Source organism: Podarcis melisellensis, assembly GCF_964234715.1.
Source record: "Podarcis melisellensis genome assembly, chromosome: 5".
Lineage (NCBI taxonomy): Eukaryota > Metazoa > Chordata > Lepidosauria > Squamata > Lacertidae > Podarcis > Podarcis melisellensis.
The window spans coordinates 68,584,900-68,604,892 of record NC_138537.1 but is presented as its reverse complement, the minus strand read 5'-3'; the positions used below and the strand labels follow the sequence as shown (position 1 = coordinate 68,604,892).

Here is a 19,993-nt window from a genome sequence, read left to right as displayed (position 1 = left end):
GGAATGGGAATGTGACCGCCTACGGGTTGTGTCTATGTTGGGGGCTGTTATGAAGAGAACCCATACTTCACTGTTTACCACCACACCACGGATTGGGCCTGTGCAGTTGGCATGCCCCAGAAGCAAGCCCCCATAGTTAGACTAACCTGCAAGCAATGAGGCAAAGGGGCCGAGAAAGTTACCTGCCTCTGTCTGAGATCATCTCCCAAATATGGGACCAGCCGCTGGCATGGAAAAGCCCATCTGGGACCAGAGAAGGTGATGTGTGCCTGTCCCCACCCCACAGAAAGGTGTGCTTTTGGAACTGAGGTATGAAGCAGATTTGGAGGCAGTGAGAGAGAGAAATTACGTTGCTTGGGGCACAGAGAGAAAGACAGGAAAAGGCAGAGGAAAAACTGGCTGGTGGTTCTAAGCTGAAAGCATCTGGGGATCTTTCTGTGGGATCTGATGCAGGGCAGTGGATTTGCTCTCCAGGGGAAAGGCTGCAGCTCAGTGGCAGAGCATCGCTTTCTGTGCAGAAGGTCCCAGCTTCAATCCCTGGCATCTCCAAGCAGGGCTGGGAATGTCCCTGGTCTGAAACTCTTGAGAGCTGCTGCCAGTCAGTGTTGGCTGTATTGAGCTAGATAGACTGATGCTCTGACTTGGTATAAGACAGTTCTTTCTGTTCCTAGGATAATATAATGCTGCTTGCCTCCCTACGTTCTTCCTGGACTTGCCCATTTATTCTTGCCCATGCAAGTCGGCAGGTAAAACAAATGTGACCCTACACCTCCAGAGGGATCTCTGCTGCAAAAGGAAGTCAATTCCAACCAATTGCCACCATTCGGGAGCCCTGAGAGGGTGTGGCCCTTGAGCTGGGAATGGTTCTTCTGGATCCCAGGAGAGAAAGCTGCAAATATGACTCAGATCTACCTGAATAGGGCTAACAGTGAAATGGGCAAGGGAAACGGGCAGACGATGTCCATTTTGGAGCAAGAGAAACCTGATGGAGAGTGGGCTTGTTTTGATTTCCCTCGTTCCTCGGTGTGCGTGGCCTCTAACCTCTCTTCCACTCTTTGCCAGTCTGTTCCTGCCAGTCCAGTAATTACTGGGCCAGGTGTTTGCCTGTGTGCCTCTGCCAGGTGTTGTTGTAACCATAGCACTGGGGAGAGGCACAACCCCCCCTCCGCTGAAAAGAGCAGCTTCCAGTTTTTCCTCTCAGTGAAGTCAGTTGGTGGGAAAAGATTCCAAGGAGCAGAGGCTGAAGGGAGGGGGGAGGAGAGAGGGAGAGAGAGAGAGAGAGAGAGAGAGAGAGAGAGAGAGAGAGAGAGAGAGAGAGAGAGAGAGAGAGAGAGAGAGAGAGAGAGAGAGAGAGAGCGCGCGCAAATTCAGGCACTGAGCAAAGCCAGTTAGCAGCATCTGCTTCGGTCACCAGCTGGATTGCAAACAGCCCTCCAATTTCCACCTGCTGCAGAGCAGATAATTCTGGAGCTGTTCATCAGAAGGAGCTGGGGTAACTAGAGAGGACCTACACCCAAACCATTGCAAAAGAAACTTGACGCCAACAAGTCTTTTGGAACATTTTCCAAAAAGGCATCCTTGAAGTGTGTGTGTTCTCAAAGAGGAAAAAACCAAATAAGGGCAAACTGAATATTTGCAAAATCTCTGCGTGTTTGCTTCACTGAAAATCCTGCAGTGAGATCTTGAACCAACGACTGTTTGCAGAGTGCCTGATCTTGAAAACTGCTTCCATCGTACTGGAACAGAAGCAGAGAGGCAGACCTGGGGAAACAGGGGTATTATAGAAAGAAGCAGCATCTTTGAGAAAGCAACGTAAGCTCTCCAAACTGCAGGGCCACTGATTTAAGTGCAAGCAGCCGACTCTCAGGCCAGAATACTCTTCCCTTGAAATAGCATGACTGACTTATTACCGTGTGTGAGAGAGAAAGACTAAGACTAGAGGAAGGAACGTTGCAGAGCGGGACTGATTTGAATACAGTACTCTGGTCCACTGTCGAAAACTCAACCCCCCACAGATATAGTTGGAGAATAAGCTGGAGACTCACGGCATCATGGAAGATGAGGAAGGTAAGGAGCTTAGATTCTTTATTTGGAAGAAAAATAAAATAAAACTTGGTTTGCTTAAGACCTGCTCTCCAAAGCTGATTTTTTAAAACAATTAAGTAGATTTTTCTCATGCTGCTAATCCAGTCTCTGTGTGATTAAGTAGTTACGTGTGATCACCTAACAATCAAGAAGAACTTTTTGATTTGATTGTTTGTTGCTGTTTCCCCTGGGCAAAACATGCATTATTCTGAATGACCTAAACAGCTAGTGAAGGGATGTGGGGGGAGGGGGGAGGCACCTGTTGTTTCTGTAACCAGTGCTTTGTAAATGCTCTTTTACATATCAAAGCAACTGTACAATGCCCCCTGTAGTGCTGATTTGAACACTTCGTTTCTTAGTTGGCTCTGATCCGTGCTTCCAGGGGGTCTCCAAGAGCTTTTTTTTGTTTTATAAGCCCCAGAATCAAGGAGTCCCATCTCAGTAATTTGGGTTATTTGCTGTAACCCAAGATTTGCAAGATTTGTGAAGTGCTTCAGACCGCCCTAAAATCTCCTGAGTCCACACAGCTGATGGGGACCAGGGGAGTCCACGTGGCTGCTGGCATTCACCATGGAGAAGTCCTGGGAGGAAAAGAGCCTGCTCGTATGAAACCCTTCTTCCATGGTGCAGGGTTGCATGCCAAACCAGGAACAGGGGGGAACCTGTTGTCTGCACAAGGATGGATGTCATGGGATGGATGCAATGTCTGCTTCCAGACCCCATAACTGGGTTGATTAGCCACTGTTGATCTGGCCAGTAGGCTCTGTTTGTGCCAGGGAGCAATATGTCTCAGCCTACTATTCGTTTTCTCTTTGGGGAGGAAAATGTCCTCTCTTTTCCCCCTCACTCTTCCCTCAGAACACTCTGCTGTTGCGTCCATCCGCTAGTACCAAAATGGCTTCCGATTTCCCCAGATCTTGGCACACAAAGTACCTTCACAATTCTTCAAGGATGGGGACACCTGCTGCCCTCCGCCTGTTGCTGGACTCCGGCTTCCCTCAGCCCCAGTCAGCACGGTGAAGCAGTCAACCTTCTATGCTGACAGAGCAGAAGATTTTCAAATTACGTAATGGGGCTGTAGTTCAGGAGATGGCTTCCTAACTTCTAATGGGAAGGGACATGATGTAGGTGTTATACGGCCAGCAGGACTGACCTAAGACATTTTGCTGCTTCAGGTGGAACAATAAGTAGCTCCCACATCTCAAGTCACGATGCACAGCAGCACCCAAGATTAGCCAAGTCCTTTTCGCACCTGAAGCAGAAGATTCTCCCCAGGAAGAAGCTGGCCAGGTGTCAGAAACTAAGGAGACCCTCAGTGACAGCAACCATAGGAGTCTACCTTGGGCACCTTAAATGCTCACAAATTGTTTGTGGCATATGCTTTCATGCACTAGAGGCTACTTCATTGTGACTTTTAAAGAGGAGGTCAACTAGAAATAAACAGCCAAAGACAAGTTGTTATTGTTGTTCTGTTGTAAAATGCAGCCACTTCTTACTTCACCGAGGGCCTTTCAAAATAATAAAAAGATGTGTTTATTTCATATACATGAATAGCTTTGCTGGTCAATGTTTGCCTGCTGAAGAGGCACTTATTTCACCAGGCCTTTATCACCTGAGCTGTATGTTTTTTGGATTTACCCTATTCTTGTGCATGTGGTTTGTTTCAGATTGTTTTAATATTGTATTAGAAATTGTTGTAACCATCTCTTGGACCATTTGATGCAGTGCAGATAATAACAGTAGTTGTAATAGTAATAGTAATAGTAGTAGTAATAATAATAATAATAATAATTAATAATAATAGCAATAACAAGTTTTCTGTCTAAAAACAAAAGCAAAACAAAGCTAAGATATGTGCTTTGGACCTAGAGAGGGTTAGCAGAGCTGTCATTATTGCCACATGAGGTTGTTGCACTGCACATTCCTGCACATTCCTCACACCATACATTTAAAGCACTATAAACAGTTGTTGTGTGTCCCCCCCCCAAGTATTCTGGGAGCTGTAGTTTGTTAAGGGTGCTGAGAGTTGTTAGGAGATTCCCTATTCCCTTCACCGATCTACAATTTGCAGAGTGGTTTAACAATCTCTCTTCACAGGGAACTCCAGGAATTGTAGTTCTCGGCATCCTAACAAACTACAGCTCCCAGAATTCCTTGGGGGGGTAGCCATGACTTATTAAAGTGGCATCATAGTACTTTATGGTGTGAAGATGATCTTGGAGTTAGTTGCCTTCCTTGGAGTTTTTTTAGGTCGGAGCCCATTCCCCTTTGGACTATGGTTGTTGGTTCTATTTTCACATGCCTCCCAAAAACAAGATCCTTTGGAAAGGCTGTAGCTCAGAAGTAGAGCATCAGCAGAAGGTCTTAGGTTCAATCCCCAACATCTCCAGATAGGGCTGAGGACCCAGCCTGAAACCCTAAGGAACCATTGCCATTCAGTGGTGACCATAGAGGGATCAGTAGTGGATTCTCATGTTCCATTTGAGTTCCGAAACCTTTGTGTCGAGATCACTTATTGCCTTGAAGTGAAGAGGAGCTAAAATAACTGAACTAATTTGCAGGGAAGCAAGATGAAGGGAGAACAACACCTCAGTAGGTGCAGGGGGAGAACAATATTATTTCAGTTATTCCAAACAGCTAAGCTCCCTGTAAACCTCAATAGGTATGTGGTTGGTGTGCCACCACAAGCTTAGCTTTGTTTTCAGTTGCTGTTTTTAACGTTTAATGGTGTTGTTGTGATTTAAGCATATTTTTATAACTAGATTTGAAGTAGTTTTCTGTAGGTTTAATGCAGGCCACTTCAAGTACACTTGTGAAAGTGTTTAGATATACGTGAATACTTACAAGAGCATATTTTCACAAACCAATGAATTGCAAATTTATCTTTCATTTCTTTTGGGTTTTCCCTACCCATCCACCCAGGTGACACATCCTGCCCTACCAACAGCAGCCCATCCTTCACCAGGAATGAAAGCCGCAGCCAGATCTATAGGGGGAACTATACCTTCTCCTCCTACTATCAGCACTCCTCTCCAGTGGCCGCCATGTTCATTGTTGCCTACGTCTGTATCTTCTTCGTGTGCATGGTCGGCAACATGCTGGTGTGCTTCATAGTGCTGAAGAATCGGCAGATGAGAACAGTCACCAACATATTCATCCTCAACCTGGCTATCAGTGATGTCTTGGTGGGGATCTTCTGCATGCCGACCACCCTGGTGGACAACCTGATTACAGGTGAGTGAAAGAACAAAGTGCAAACACATCGGAACATAAGAAGAGAGCCCTGTTGGATCAGTCCAAAGGCCTATGCTGACCTGCATCCTTTTCCCACAGTGGTCAGCCAGATGCGTATGAGAAGCATTTGGGTGTTTAGAGGCATATGGTCTCTGATACAGAAGGTAATACTAACAAATGAAATGCTAACAAGTCTCCAATGCCATTAGGACTGTTTGATAAGCTTACACTGGTACCTCGGGTTAAGAGCTTAATTCGTTCTGGAAATCCGTTCTTAACCTGAAACTGTTCTTAACTGGAGGTACTTTAGCTAATGTGGCATCCCGCTGCCGCCGCACAATTTCTGTTCTCATCCTGAGGTAAAGTTCTTAACCCGAGGTACTATTTCTGGGTTAGCAGAGTCTGTAACCTGAAGCATCTGTAACCTGAAGCGTCTGTAACCTGAGGTACCACTATATTTATAAATGTTGGGCCTTGCTGGTTTTGGAACCCATTTAGTGTCTCCAATAGGACTACCTTAAAATTACAGAATATGCAATTGTGCAGATGTTTCCTAGAATGCAATTATTTTCTTCAGGCAGACTTTCCCCATTTTGAAGTCTATCTTTTTTCTTTTGTGAGCTAAGGCAGCTGGTGTTCCTGTGACAAATACTGGTGGTAGAGGGACAGATATTGTATTCACAGATTAACTTCACTGGGAGACATAATGAGAAGTATTGAGATTTATGAGGTTTGTTTTTTTCCATTCACGCACAGAACAACTTGGTTTTGTTATTGGAAAAATAGGGCTACAGTCTCCAATAATAATTTCTGCTATGATTCTCCCCAAAGAGGGATTATCCTCTTCAGTTCTTTAACATGTGCAACATGTTTGTGCAACCAAATGGTGGTACTTATGCCCTGCAAATTGTGTTGAGGTTAAGGATGCTGAAAAATCCCAATTGCAGAAACTGCTGGTGTTTGCTTATTTGTACCATGTCCAGAATGAAATTAATCAGGTGAATATGGTCAGTATTCACTGTTGCAGTAGACAAATAATATATGATTGATGAGACACACACTCCTTGGAACTTGCACTTCATTTCCTTTGCATTAAAATAAATGGTGTGGTGTAACATAATGATAACATAATTCATTAAACATAATTTCACCATAGTAGACAGGAAGAAGGATAACTTAATATTAGTCAGAAGCCAAACTGCAGTGGAATGGAAACAGCGCTGCAGCAACAAATTGAAGGCAGAACATAAATCAATGCCTTTTTACACCCATAACTGAAGCACCTAGTTTTGGGACTTCACAGATTTCATGACATTCCTAATCCTGACAGCTTTATGTCTTTGTGCTCTCTGTAGTCAGAGGGGAAGATAGTGGAAATAGTGGAGCAAAGAGCTGACAGAGGGTCTCTGAACAAGGATGGCTTGCAACCATTGGCTCTTGCAAAATAAGGAGAGTATCAGCAACTCTATTATTTAATTGTGTTTTATTAAAGCACGATTTCCAGTTTTGTTCTGTCCCATCTCTGGCCAAGGCTTTCTCTGTTCGCTGAATGGTAGGCATGCCCAGTCCAAGAATTCTGCAGATTTTATCCAGTGTTCCTCAAGACCATAATTCGTGAGAAAAGATAATGCTTCTCATTCCTCATATAGCCATATAGACACCCAAAGACTGCAGCAGGAGCTATGTCCCCAAAGTCCTTTCTCTTTCCAGAGCCACTTTTCCTAATTCACACCCAATGGGGATAGGGCATAAGGTGTCGGCCTTTGGCAGAGCAGCAACTGGTTCATTTGGAGCCAGAGATTTGGCAACCATAATGGCACCCTGAACTACACCACCACAACCACTCTATTTCTCTTCCTGACTTGTTGACCCATTGTATCCCTTCCAACCCTCCAACTCTATGATTCTATGATCCCCAGACCTATGGATTATAGCATTACCCCAACAGAGTCTGTTCTGCCTGCTATCCAACAATTCTGGGAGTGAAATTCCTGTACTTGAAAGCATCTCTTAGGGTTGGCCAACCTATGAAGCCAGGTGAGGCATCTGCCTCAGGCAGCAAGATCCCCAGGGGCAGCAAATCCCAACACTGATCATTCTTCCCCACTTGTTCCTCGTGTTGATCTCTCCTCACCCCTTCTTCCCTGGTGGGAGGACTCCCACCATTGGGGGGTTCGCCTCAGGGGCCCAAATACCTTGGGCCAGCCCTAGCATCTCTAAACAGTAAATCTGGTTTTCTGGGTCGTATCAAAGTCTAAGATAGCAAGGATGTTCAGCGGCTGATTGTTAATTCAGATGGGAGGCTAGAAATTCACATTCTGCAAGCATTAGCATCTTTGTAACAGCCGGGGGGGACATGGCATGGCAGGGTGGAGAAAAACAAAATCTAAAAGAGCACGAGTAATGTCTGCCTCTTTCAAGAAACAATAGCTCAAGGATTTGAATGTCAGGGGACATAATTGAACTTCTGCCAGCCATTCTTTCCTTCTTGCAGCAACATGCACATTCATTTCAGTGGAGAGCAACATCTTTTACAATGTACAACATCCACATTTAGTAGAAATGAAGCTCCAGACAGTGTGATCAACAGAAAACATTTATCTGTGTGCAAACTGTAACGTAATTGTTTCCTGACTGCTGAGTCACCTCCCTTCCCTTAAGATCTTTTGTTGATTTGGGAGCTTTGGAAACCCGGCTCCGTTCATATTGCAGGTCGGAGTATATATGCTGTAGAGCTGGCAGAAACCACAATTTGGCAGAAATATGGTTCATTCACCTATTTACACCTTTAGTCTGCATGGAGGAACCTAGATTTTACAGCATGGCCATTTCAAGAGGGGCTTGTCCTCCACAGCCATGGAGTTCAAGGCATCTCTCCCAGCCCGCCTTCAGCCAGCCTGCCCAATATGGATCCCAATCTTTTCTTCCTCCTCCTCCTCCATCACCACCACCACCTCCTCCTCCTCCTCCTTCACAGAACACCCTGCTAAAAACTTTTCCTTTCACCTCATACCCTGTTACCCCAGTAACCTTTCCAACTTCCAGTCTCTGTTCACACCTCAGGGCAAGGGGGAAAGGACAGTTCTCTTGCATTGCCAATGGTCCTGTGTTGTTTCTTAATGGCCAGGTCATTTTGCATACACTAGTTCCAGAATTCCTCTGCGGTTTGTATTTCTCCTTTCATATCTGAAATAATCAAAATCTTATGATTTATTAATTTCTAGGGTTTAGTCCCGACCCCCCCCCCGGAATATTTATAACAATAGGAAGCCTCAGGTGCTTCAAAGCACTGCTCGGGGTTCTTTAAAAGTTCTGCATAGTGCTTTGAAAACCCAACTTTGGGAGTTCAAAGCATTCAATCATCTGATGTCAAATTTAACTTGTGAGTCTAACATCTGCTAAGGAACATGCAGAACCAAAATGGTTTCTTATTCCATACTAGGCATGACCATCATGCATTCAAAGAAGGAGCCACCAATTCTGCCAGGCTGAAGCAAGTCACGTGTGGAAGCCCATGCAGATCTCTGAATCTCAGCCAATATTTCATAGACCTTACTATGTCTAATATTCCTTAGACTCTGGAATATTCAGTGAAATGGTGTTGGGAGATAGCTGTCAACAAGCGATTTGTTTTTCTTATCCCTTTTAACCAGCAAGGAGGTGGAAATGTGATAATAAAAGGTTAAGATGCAAGCTACTACTTATGGAGAACTGCAGATAAGATATGGAAATGCCTGAGATGTTTTGCCCAAACATCAAATACCTTATTAGCATAATTCCTCATTCCAGTGGAGCATGTCAGTATAGCAGCATGCCAGAAACCAGTTAGGGGGCAATTCATTGATCAGTTAGTCTGGAGAAATCTGATTGGCCTCAGTAGAGCTTACCTCACTGTAAATGACCCTTGAATATTTCTCTTTAGGCAAGTCTGAGCTCTGCCTAATGCCAAATCTAAGGATGTTCTGACTGGACTTTGGATTGGATTGCAGGACTGAGCCATTGCTGTTTTTAATCCTGAAAGCAGCAATAGGAAAGAAGCCAAGCTGCATGCTTAAAGCTAATGCTCCATGTATGTGTATTCGAAAAACACCGTTCCGAAATTATGTTATGATTCACATTTCTGCTGTCCAAATGAAAAGGAGCAAAGGCAGGCCCATTTTCACCACGGAAAGCAGCTAGTGCTAAGAGCCTGAGAGACGAGCACAAAAAGATACAAAGGAGTTTTGGAAACGGATATTACGCTACTGGCTGCCTCTATCTCTGTTTTTGCTGCAGTAGGTAACCCTGGCATTGCACTCTTGTAAGCTAATTTGTACTTAAAACAAGATCAGATTTCTGACTAATTATTATGCAGAGCAGGCAGGCACATTCCGACTCAGCCGGGGCGGCCCTGTCAACGGCTGAAAACCTTAATTTGTTAAAATCATATTTATGTTTCTGAACTGCTATTAGCACTTCAGAGCTATGCCTAAAAGACCCCATTCCACACTGTATCCTTTTAATCAACAGAATAATGAGCTACATGCCAGTTACGAGATTGCTATTGCTTCCCCAGCTCCCAGGGGAGGATAGCTTCAATTTCCCTCTCTGATTTTAGTGAATTAAGGATGGGATTCACCTAACCTGTTACTGGAAGCTGTGCACAATGACTTTCACTTGCACAGTGGGGCTTTCCCTCCCCCCTTGTCACCCACACCCCTGAAATTAGCTCTGGGAGGGGTCAGGAGAACCCCCAGAATAGCATGGGGGGGGGGGAGAGGATAGTTCACTTTGGCAAGCAGGAATGCTTGAGGAAAAGAAAGGATTCTTTGAATTCCACCCTATGTATCCAGCTGTCTATGGGTGGTAGTCAATGCTAGTCTTCCTCAGAGTAGGCCCATTTGAATCAATGAACCTAATTTAATCATGCCCATTAACTTCAGTGAGTACACTCTGAGTAAGATTAGCACTGGATACCTTGTTTTATTTACACATTAAGATCTGGAAAGTCAGGATACCAATTCAAATGCCCTGCAGTGTTGCCATTAGGTGCTTATTGGAGAATTAAAAACAAAACAAAACAATTTATCCTATGTGACTGTAAATAAATATGTGGTTAAGTGGTGGTATGTACCTTGAGTGAGGCTCTGTTGTTTAAGCTGCTATGTCTGTCTCTAAAAAGTTACTCCAGTCTTGAGTGTGAGCTGTCTTAGCTAGAAGCTTCCCTGGGCTTGCTGACATTTTCATTTGCTCTTGATCTGTGGAAAGTCAAATAGCTTCTCCCCATTGCCACCTCCACTTGCTGTTAACGATGGTGCCTTCCTTGTAGATGTCAAAGCTCTTCCTTTATTTATATGGTCTTTGTGTTTCTACAACAGAGGTCGCTGGGCTAGAACTCCCAGCAGCCCCAGCTAGCATGACGAGTGGTCACAGATTATGAGATTTGTTGTCTAACAACATCTGGAGGGTCTCAGGTTCACCTCCCCTGCTTTACCGTATCAGCCTCTCCCAGTCCTTTCCCCATTTCTTGGCTTCAGAGAACCCATTCCACATTGGTTCACATTGACCATTCAACAGTAACACCTTGCAGAGGATTCTGGGAAATGTTCTTGGGTGCGCAATAAGTTCACACATGAAGCCTTATGTGAAATGGGAGGGCACTGCAGGAACTAGCCTGTGTTCTCTGAAGGCTGTGAATTGGACTGCAATGAAAAAAATTGATCCATCATGGACAAACTGCCCTTGAGGGAAGTCGATCCAACATGACGGTTCTGCTAACAGAAAAATAGGCTTTGAACTCCACTGTGTTTAGCCTGTGGTCTATAGTAAATAAAATAATACACAGTGGAATGATTTTTCTCGAATGCTTTTTAATTTAGCAATTTGTGCTTTGGGGTTTACGGCTACTAGCACCATTCCCAATTACAGGCCACAGCAATGCAGATAGAATATCTACCCAGTTTCCATCTCCAGCATTTTCAGGTAGGGCTGAGGGGGAAAAACCTTCCAAACCCCTGGAGAGTTGCTTGACATTATCCTGTAGATAATGTCATGGCAGATGGACCAGTGGTCTGACAAGGCAGCTCATTATGGGAAGGAAAGGTTGTAGGGCAGTGGTTTGGCACCTGCTCTGCATGTCAAAAAGCCCAGGCATCTCCAGGTACGACTGAGAGAGATGCATCTGAGATTCTGGAGGCCTACAAGGAGTCCCTAGAGACAAAATACTGAGCTGGAGGGACATAAAGTTTGCCAGTTTTCTATGTTCTATAGCACGTCTGTCTCTGAACATTCTGGGTCTAAAAGCTGTCATTTGGAGATAGAGATTTCTGAAATATTATGTCCGTTCTCCTGCTTTCCTTCTGTCCCCCACCCCTCCTGTAATGATCGATTGTCTGTATGTTGCCTCTAAGTATACCTTTCCCCTCCTCATCAAGCGACAACTGTCCACTTACCCTCTTATCACCTTGAGCACTTATAGCTGTCAAGTGGGGGGGGGCCTAAATGCACCAGTAACTTTGAGGATTCACTCTGCTGCTGAAGTCAATGGAGAGCCATCACAGCAGTAAAGCAAAAAAGAGGTTTGTTCTCAAAACAAGTGCAGATTTTGCAGCAAGAGCTGTGAAAGTATTTTTAAATGTGTGGCTCACTCCCCTATTTAGCTAGTTCTCTTTACTATCTGCTCTCTGGCGTTTCCTGCAGAACTTTACACCCGTCGTTCCAATCGGCAACCAGCATATATGATGAAAATGAAGCACATTTGCATAATTTCTGATACAAATAATAATTAGTAGCATCATTATGCATATGTTCTGATTCTGCTAGGCATGGAAAGGAGCGGTGCAATTGCAACGCTGGAATCCTGCCCCCTTGCACTTACGCAGCAATTCCTTTTGCTTCTGAGATTTTGCTAAGGCTTGCCTCTGCACATTCAAATCTTTTCAGTCCAAAGGGCTAGAAAATACTTTCCAAATAAGAAAAGAAAGCTTTGCCCATATCCTCTCTACTGATCAGAGTATGTCTAATCAATCAATATCTCCCATCATTTAAGACACTTGTGTTAGAAGGGAACAGCAAGTGCCTGTGGGTAGGAGAGTTGTTCTGCACATTCTCTTGAAGGAGATGTCAATCTTTTTCTTTTTTGACAGTAGGAAGTTCTAAATGGGTAGCAGTGATACCACATGCAGCTACCTCTGGTGCCCTGCACAAATCTGCCTTATTCAGAAATGAATGGGATTGTGATCGTATGGTGAATGGAGACATCTAGAGGAAGCTGAAAACATTAAAGGCCTAACGCAGCATGCTTACAGGCTTGGGAGCACTGTATTTCTAAAGAGCAACACAGTCCTGCTTGCTACAGGAAGATAGATAAGTCCTGCCTCAGGACACTTGGGCATTTAAAGTAGATAATCCAAATTACTCCACCTCAAGGAACAGAACTACCCTGTAGTGTAGAAGGTTGAAGCTAATGTTGAACACAAAATGTGTATGATTTTTTAAAAACATAATTTAAAATAGACACCATAAACACAGGGAATGGAGTCCTTATGGGAAATGGGATTATGCTGAATGAAAGTGCAGAGGAAGCCACTGAAAGGGTCTGCTGGCACCTTTCTTATTGCTGGATCTGAGCCTGGGAAACTGAAAAGAAAATTTGTTGGCCAAGCAATGCAATAGGATATTATAATTAGTATGAAATCCCCATCTTTGAAAAAGAGAGAAACGTGGGTAAACGTTGGGTTGAAAAGAAACAAATCGTGATGGGGTTGCCGCGGCCGAATGGTGATTCCCATGGACATGGGATCTCCCACAGGGACTTGATGCTAACTTGCAACTTGTGAATAACTTGGAGGCATTTATTTGTCAGTGAATGGTTATATGTCACATTGGTCAGGCTACACTGGTTGCAGGTCGTTTCCCAGAAAACATTTTTTCCCACCGTTTCCAATAAATATTACAATATTGTTGCATGTTTGGGGAGTCAGTCCGCATGATGCCAGAATCCTTTCCGATTCTTGGCGTCCAAACTAGACGTGGTTTAGCAGCTCTCGGAGAAGGCTCGGGTTCGATCACTGTGTGTTTGCTATATTACCTCTCATGAGGTCTAGAATGTTAAGAAATGCACTGCAGTTGACACTCTGCATATCATTCCAGGCTGGCCATTTGACATCACCATGTGTAAAATGAGTGGCTTGGTGCAAGGGATGTCTGTCTCCTCTTCCGTGTTCACCCTGGTGGCCATTGCAGTGGAAAGGTAGGTTTGTTTTATTTATTTCAAACCGGTTATAAACCGCTTAGTGTTTTTAAAAGCCTCAAATTGACATGCAGCATAAAAACAGTAAATGGTATCATTAACACAAAGGCAACATTCCATATAAGAACAGGAAAAATACAGCATATTAAAAAAAAATTAAACAGGAATTCATGCAGACAAAAAAAGGGTGTGATTTCATGGGTCAGGTCATTGGCCATTGCGACCCATATGTTGGCAACCTCCTATCTGGACCATTGCAGTGTGCTTGACGTGTGGCTTCCCTCGCAGCTTGCCCAGACACCTGCAGATAGTACAGAACACCACAGCCTGGGTGATGCTCCTTATCGGGCCCATACCATGCCAGCGCTGAGGGATCTGTACTGTGCTGCCTTCTAGCCATCAAGCCAACTTTAAGGTTCTGCTGCTTACAGTGGCGTAGCGTGGGTTGTCAGCACCCGGGGCAAGGCAAGTAATTTGTGCCCCCTAACCCGTGGATTTGCACCCCCTAACCCCGAGATGTTGCGCCCGGTGCGGCTGGCCCCCCTGCACCCCCCACGCTACGCCACTGGCTGCTTACATAAAAAAGGTAAAGGTAAAGGACCCCTAAAAATTACATCCAGTCGCAGACAACTCTGGGGTTGCGGTGCTCATCTCGCTTTACAGGCCGAGGGAGCCTGCGTTTTGTCTGCAGGCAGTTTTTCCGGGTCATGTGGCCAGCATGACTAAGCCGCTTCTGGGGCAATGGAACACTGAAACCAGAGCAGCACACGCAAATGCCATTTACCTTCCCGTTGGAGTGGTACCTATTTATCTACTTGCACTGGCATGCTTTCGAACTGCTAGGTTGGCAGGAGCTGAGACCAAGCAATGGGAGCTCACCCTGTCACAGGGATTCGAACCACCGACCTTCTGATCGGCAAGCCCAAGAGGCTCAGTGGTTTAGACCACAGTGCCACCCGTGTCCCTGCTGCTTACATACAAAGTCCTAAATAACTTTGGACCAAGGCTATCCTCCACTGCCCAGCCTTGCGACCAGCTTTAGGAACCAGTTACTTTTGTCATGACCCAGTGATGATTGGCTTGTGGTAACACAGAGGAGGCTTCCCTCCCCCCCCCCCCCACTGCGGGCACCAGTTTTGCAGAATGCCCTCCCTGCTGGCTTTTTAACTGGCTTTTGTTTTACTGTATATTTTAATTAAGGATGTTTTGGTTCATTACGCATGGAATTTTGTTTATTGATTTTATAGTTGCAGACCACTTCAAAACCATTTTGGCATATACACAGTATATTTTGTTGTTGTTGTTTAGTCGTTTAGTCGTGTCCGACTCTTCGTGACCCCATGGACCAGAACACGCCAGGCACTCCTGTCTTCCACTGCCTCCCGCAGTTTGGTCAAACTCATGCTGGTAGCTTCAAAAACACTGTCCAACCATCTCGTCCTCTGTCGTCCCCTTCTCCTTGTGCTCTCCATCTTTCCCAACATCAGGGTCTTTTCCAGGGAGTCTTCTCTTCTCATGAGGTGGCCAAAGTATTGGAGCCTCAGCTTCAGGATCTGTCCTTCCAGTGAGCACTCAGGGCTGATTTCCTTCAGAATGGATAGGTTTGATCTTCTTACAGTCCATGGGACTCTCAAGAGTCTCCTCCAGCACCATCATTCAAAAGCATCAATTCTTCGGCGATCAGCCTTCTTGATGGTCCAGCTCTCACTTTCATACATCACTACTGGGAAAACCATAGCTTTAACTATACAGACCTTTGTCGGCAACACAGTATATTAGCTATTATTGATAATAAATAATAGCCAACACAGTAAATAAGCAACAATTTTTAAAACCCCATCAAAGGCATATGCAGAGCCCCAAAATAATCTTCTCCGTCAACTATGGAAAATGTTACAATGATACCATATATAATTTTGATAACATTTTATCCATTTATTATTTATGTTAAACATTTTTATTGCTTCTACTTTCTCTATAACCCACTGTCTCTGAGGATCTATCACACATTGCATTGTTTTTAACTTCTTGCAACTCTCCTTGAATGCTTTGGTAGAAAAGTGGGGTGGAAATTAGAATAACACCTCCCTTCTCCCAACAAGGGCTTCAGGGAGAAATAGTTTTGCCTCCCCGCATTTTATCAGCACAACAACCCTGTGAAGTAGCTTGGGCTGATTGGCCACTCATATCATGTCTGGGCAAGAATCTGAGCCCAGGTTCCCCTGACTGAGGTCTGGCTGCAGCCTTCATTTCACAAGCTGCTCATGTTTGCTTTTGCTAATGAGAACTTTGGGGGTCTATTGAAGTTTGTTTTAATGACGTTTTGTCCTGAAATTATCATCTCCTTTTAGAAAAGTAGAAAGCCACGACTGAGATGCAGTTTTCTCTCATGTTGTTATTAATTCGTCATGCAGGAAAACTGCCTTCTCAAAATCGTACCTACAGGACCGCCTCTCCTGGTATGTCCCATGGAGGACCTTACATCCCACAAGTCTCTCAACAGACCATGAAGGAAATGCTTGTTTCTCATAGCTTTTCCAGTGTTGTATTTGAATATATTGCTTTCTCCTTCTTCTCTCTTAGGTTCCGCTGTATCGTGTACCCATTCAGGCAGAAGCTAACCCTAAGGAAAGCTCTGGTCACCATCATTATAATTTGGGTCTTAGCCTTAATCATCATGTGCCCCTCTGCAGTCACCTTGACTGTCACCCGGGATGAGTACCACTTCATGCTAGATGCCTACAACAATTCCTACCCGCTCTACACCTGCTGGGAGGCATGGCCGGACAAGGAGATGCGCAAGATCTACACAACCGTTCTTTTCTCTCACATTTACCTGGCTCCTCTCACCTCGATTGTGATTATGTACGCTCGGATTGCCTTCAAACTCTTCAAGTCATCCGCAAGTATTAGAGGCTCCCAGTCGGAGGAGAACGAAGGAAGGAGAGTGTCCAAGAGGAAAATCAGAGTTATCAACATGTTGATCATTGTGGCATTGTTCTTCACCCTCTCTTGGCTGCCCCTCTGGACTTTATTGCTGCTGACAGACTACGGGAACCTCACCGAGAATCAACTCAACCTCGTCACGGTTTATTTTTTCCCCTTTGCCCATTGGCTGGCTTTCTTTAACAGTAGCATCAACCCAATCATCTATGGGTACTTCAACGAGAACTTCCGGAGAGGATTCCAGGAGGCCTTCCAAGTCCAGCTCTGCTCCATGGAAACAGAACACAAAAACACCTATTCTGACAGGACAAATAGTGGGTTGCTTTTTGGGGCACGCAATCGGATTTTTGTCGAAGTCCAAGGCAGTGACTCAGCGCAGCCCTCTGAGTCTGGTCAGAGTAGCCTTTTGAGAACAGGGCTGTATCCTGCAAGGAACGTAAGGGTAGCTCACCATGGTCTGATGGTGGAGGACTTTGACAGCAAAAGTTGCTCCCCCAAAACTGTCAGTATCCCAGCTTGGGATATCTAAGGATATTTGAGGTGCTGATGGGTTGATTATACAATATATCGTTACATTACTTTCACAGCATGTGAGCCAAATCCACTTCCAGTAAGCTTTTCAAGACCAAAACCCATTGTCAGTGTAGATATCTAAGTGAAAGGACTTGACATTTGTGGAACTTCCTCTTCTTATCCTGGGTTTTGATACTTCGGTATGACATGCACCAGTTTTTATAAAGCGCTGCAATTTATACATGCTTATTCCTCCCCTTAGAACCTTGTATATATTCCAGATGAGGTGTTGGGATTCAGGCCTGTGTTCAGGGCCGTCTTAAGCATATCTCACAGAGTTGTTGAACTTTTTTTAAGGGGGGGGGACTTCGGTCCGGCTCTTTTACATCGCGTGGTCCCCAATGCGTGCTCGGCGCGCTGCATGTAAGTAAGAGGCTCCCGGATCGCAGCCCAGACGACCTCCCACGAAGCCTCCCTCTAAGTGCCCGGCACCCTTACCTGCCCCCGTCCAGGGAAGTCCGCAAGACAGTAGGACCAGCAAGCACATCAGGTGGCTTGTCGCTCTCCCATCCTCACTCGGCACCGGGTGCTTCCCTGCTCCACCTGCAGACTCCGCAGGGAGGCATGCAGGCAGTGATGCAGCCAGAGAGGGGTGGGAGAGACATGCCTGCCCTGCCCCGCGCCCACCCCCGATTGCACCCGCCAGGCGCCCAGGCAGCCCCGGCAGGAGGGGACATCCCTGAGCCAGATGCAGCGCACTCCAATGGGTGGCTGTGAGGAGAGGAGAGGGCTGCCCCAGAGCGGGGAAGGGAGCACGCCCTGACTCTCCTTCCCAGACACTCAGCCTGTGGCGCCCTCCAAAATCTGGTGCCCTGGCACCCCGTGCCACTAACGTCTATGGGTAACATGCCCCTGCCTGTGTTTAAAGAGGAACCAGACAGAACAATTATTCTGAACTAGATTTCTAAATAGAAGCGCAGTTGGCTGTGACTGGTCAGCAACCTCATCTCTGCTTGTTGTGCTACCTCAACAATAAAAGCAAGGTAAGAGTGACAAGTGAGAAGAAGAAAAGCCTCCATTCAGGAAACAGGAAGATACAATATTTAGAGCACACACGCATGCAGACCATTCACTTACTCTATAACAGCCCCATAATTGATCCATTAACTTTTGTGAGACTGCCCGAGAATGATTCAGATGTTACTGTTGTGTCACGGTTGCTGCTTCTATGTGATCAGATGCCAGGGTTTGGGGTTGTTGGTTTTTTTTGGTTGTTGTTGTTTACTTTGTTTTTGTAGGAAGGTGTCTCTGGAATCTGAGATTCCCAGCTAGCATATATTAAATTTTGAGGAGCAATTTCAAAACCTACAGTGTTGGCAGAGAATGTTGTTCATGTTCCCAGTTTATTGGGGTGGGTGTGGGGTACCCATTTTATTTATGTTGCCAGGAGCCAAGTTTAAATGATGGCAGCACAGCCAGATCCAGTCAGGGATTTGGTTGGGATTTTTTGTGTTAATATGCATCACTTTAAACTTGAATACTATTGATGTGTGTATCTCATTGGCCAATTTGTTGCCCATTCACTCTCTTGGAGAGATTGTGACCGAGTTGGTGTCATCTACCTCACTGCTCAGCCTTGACTCCGTGTTATTTATGAATAAGTTAAAAAACACCAGGCCCAAAACATATTCTTAGAGGAATCTGTCTCTTAGTTTTAACAATGAAGGAAATTATCTATCTCCTCACAACCCCTGCTTCCTGGTGTATGCCCATTAGAGGACTTACCTGTACTTTTATCTGTTTATTTTTCCCACAGTTACTAAGTCTCCTTAGGAACCTTAGCTGAAAGAGTTTGTAAAAGCTTTTTGAAAGTCCAGGTATATAATACCTGTCAGATTACCTCTACCTGCATGTTTGTTGGTGTTGATACACTAAAAAAATAAAAATCTCGAAGGGGTGTTGAGGCAGTGTTCCGTTAATTTTATTATGCTGACTTTAAATGTTTAGCCCACCTTCCACACAACTTTGCAGAGTAGCTTGTTGTTCCTTAATTGTTACACTGGGGACTCAGCTACACAGCTGCAAACAAAACATTATATAGCTGTGCTGTAAAGTGCAATATACAAATATGACACTAGACGGCGATAGTGAGCTATGCAAAATTCAATTTATTTTTCAAAACTTTTTTCATATGTGTGTAGATTCCACCCTGGAGAAGAGATGACATCCTCATTTCATTTCAGGAAGGGATACATTTCTACCACATGAGGTTGCCAAATGATAAAATAAAGAGACTGTCCTGCTTTTTAACAGCAGCTTGATCTACAGAAATCAGCAGATGAAGCTCTTTGCCACAGGAAGAAAAATGTGGTTTCAAATCAAATAAAATAAAATGGCAGTTCTACTCATTTCAAATACATGGCTTGTATCCTTCATTAACCCTACATTTTAAAGAATAAAAAAACCAAGAAAATGGAGGGTGTGCATGTTTGTATAAGAAAGCATCATTGAAGCTCAAAGGCAAACCCAAGAAGAGAATTCATTTGCTGAATCAAAGTGTTTACTGCCTGTATTGGTCCGTTTTCTTCCATTGCACTGTGACTAAAGACCACCTACTAGAACTCTTTATTGCCATTTTTGTAAATTAGCTGTCCTGTGTTGTAAAAGTGGTCATGATGCTATTACGCAGTTGTTGACAATGTATCAGAAATAAAAGATACTCTCTGTTGCTGTATGCTTTTAAATTATGATAATATTTGTAGCTCTGCTGCTGCTGCAAGTCTCTGTTGCATTTAGGGTTGGCCAGCTTCTAGGCAGAGGAAGGAAGCTGCCTCGTGAACTTGAAACAGTTTAGCCTATATGTCCAAAGATGAACAAAGTGCTTTCCTACATGTCATATTGGGCAATGTTAAGGGCCCTTAGGGAGTTTAGAGTATGTCACAATCACATTACTTTTAGGCCCCCTACATCTATCATTTCTCCATA

At 44.6% G+C, this 19,993-nt stretch overlaps 1 protein-coding gene across 1 annotated transcript; it reads left to right on the top strand.

Annotated features, from left to right (window-relative positions):
• The first annotated feature begins 1,330 nt into the window (after positions 1 to 1,330).
• Positions 1,331 to 17,079, top strand: NPFFR1 (neuropeptide FF receptor 1). The gene is made up of 4 exons (XM_081911640.1): positions 1,331 to 2,067; positions 5,008 to 5,319; positions 13,450 to 13,549; positions 16,133 to 17,079. Exons 1-4 carry the CDS (start codon positions 2,052 to 2,054, stop codon positions 17,022 to 17,024), a joined length of 1,320 nt encoding a protein of 439 aa, XP_081767766.1. The 5' UTR covers positions 1,331 to 2,051; the 3' UTR covers positions 17,025 to 17,079.
• The last annotated feature ends 2,914 nt before the right edge of the window (positions 17,080 to 19,993 follow it).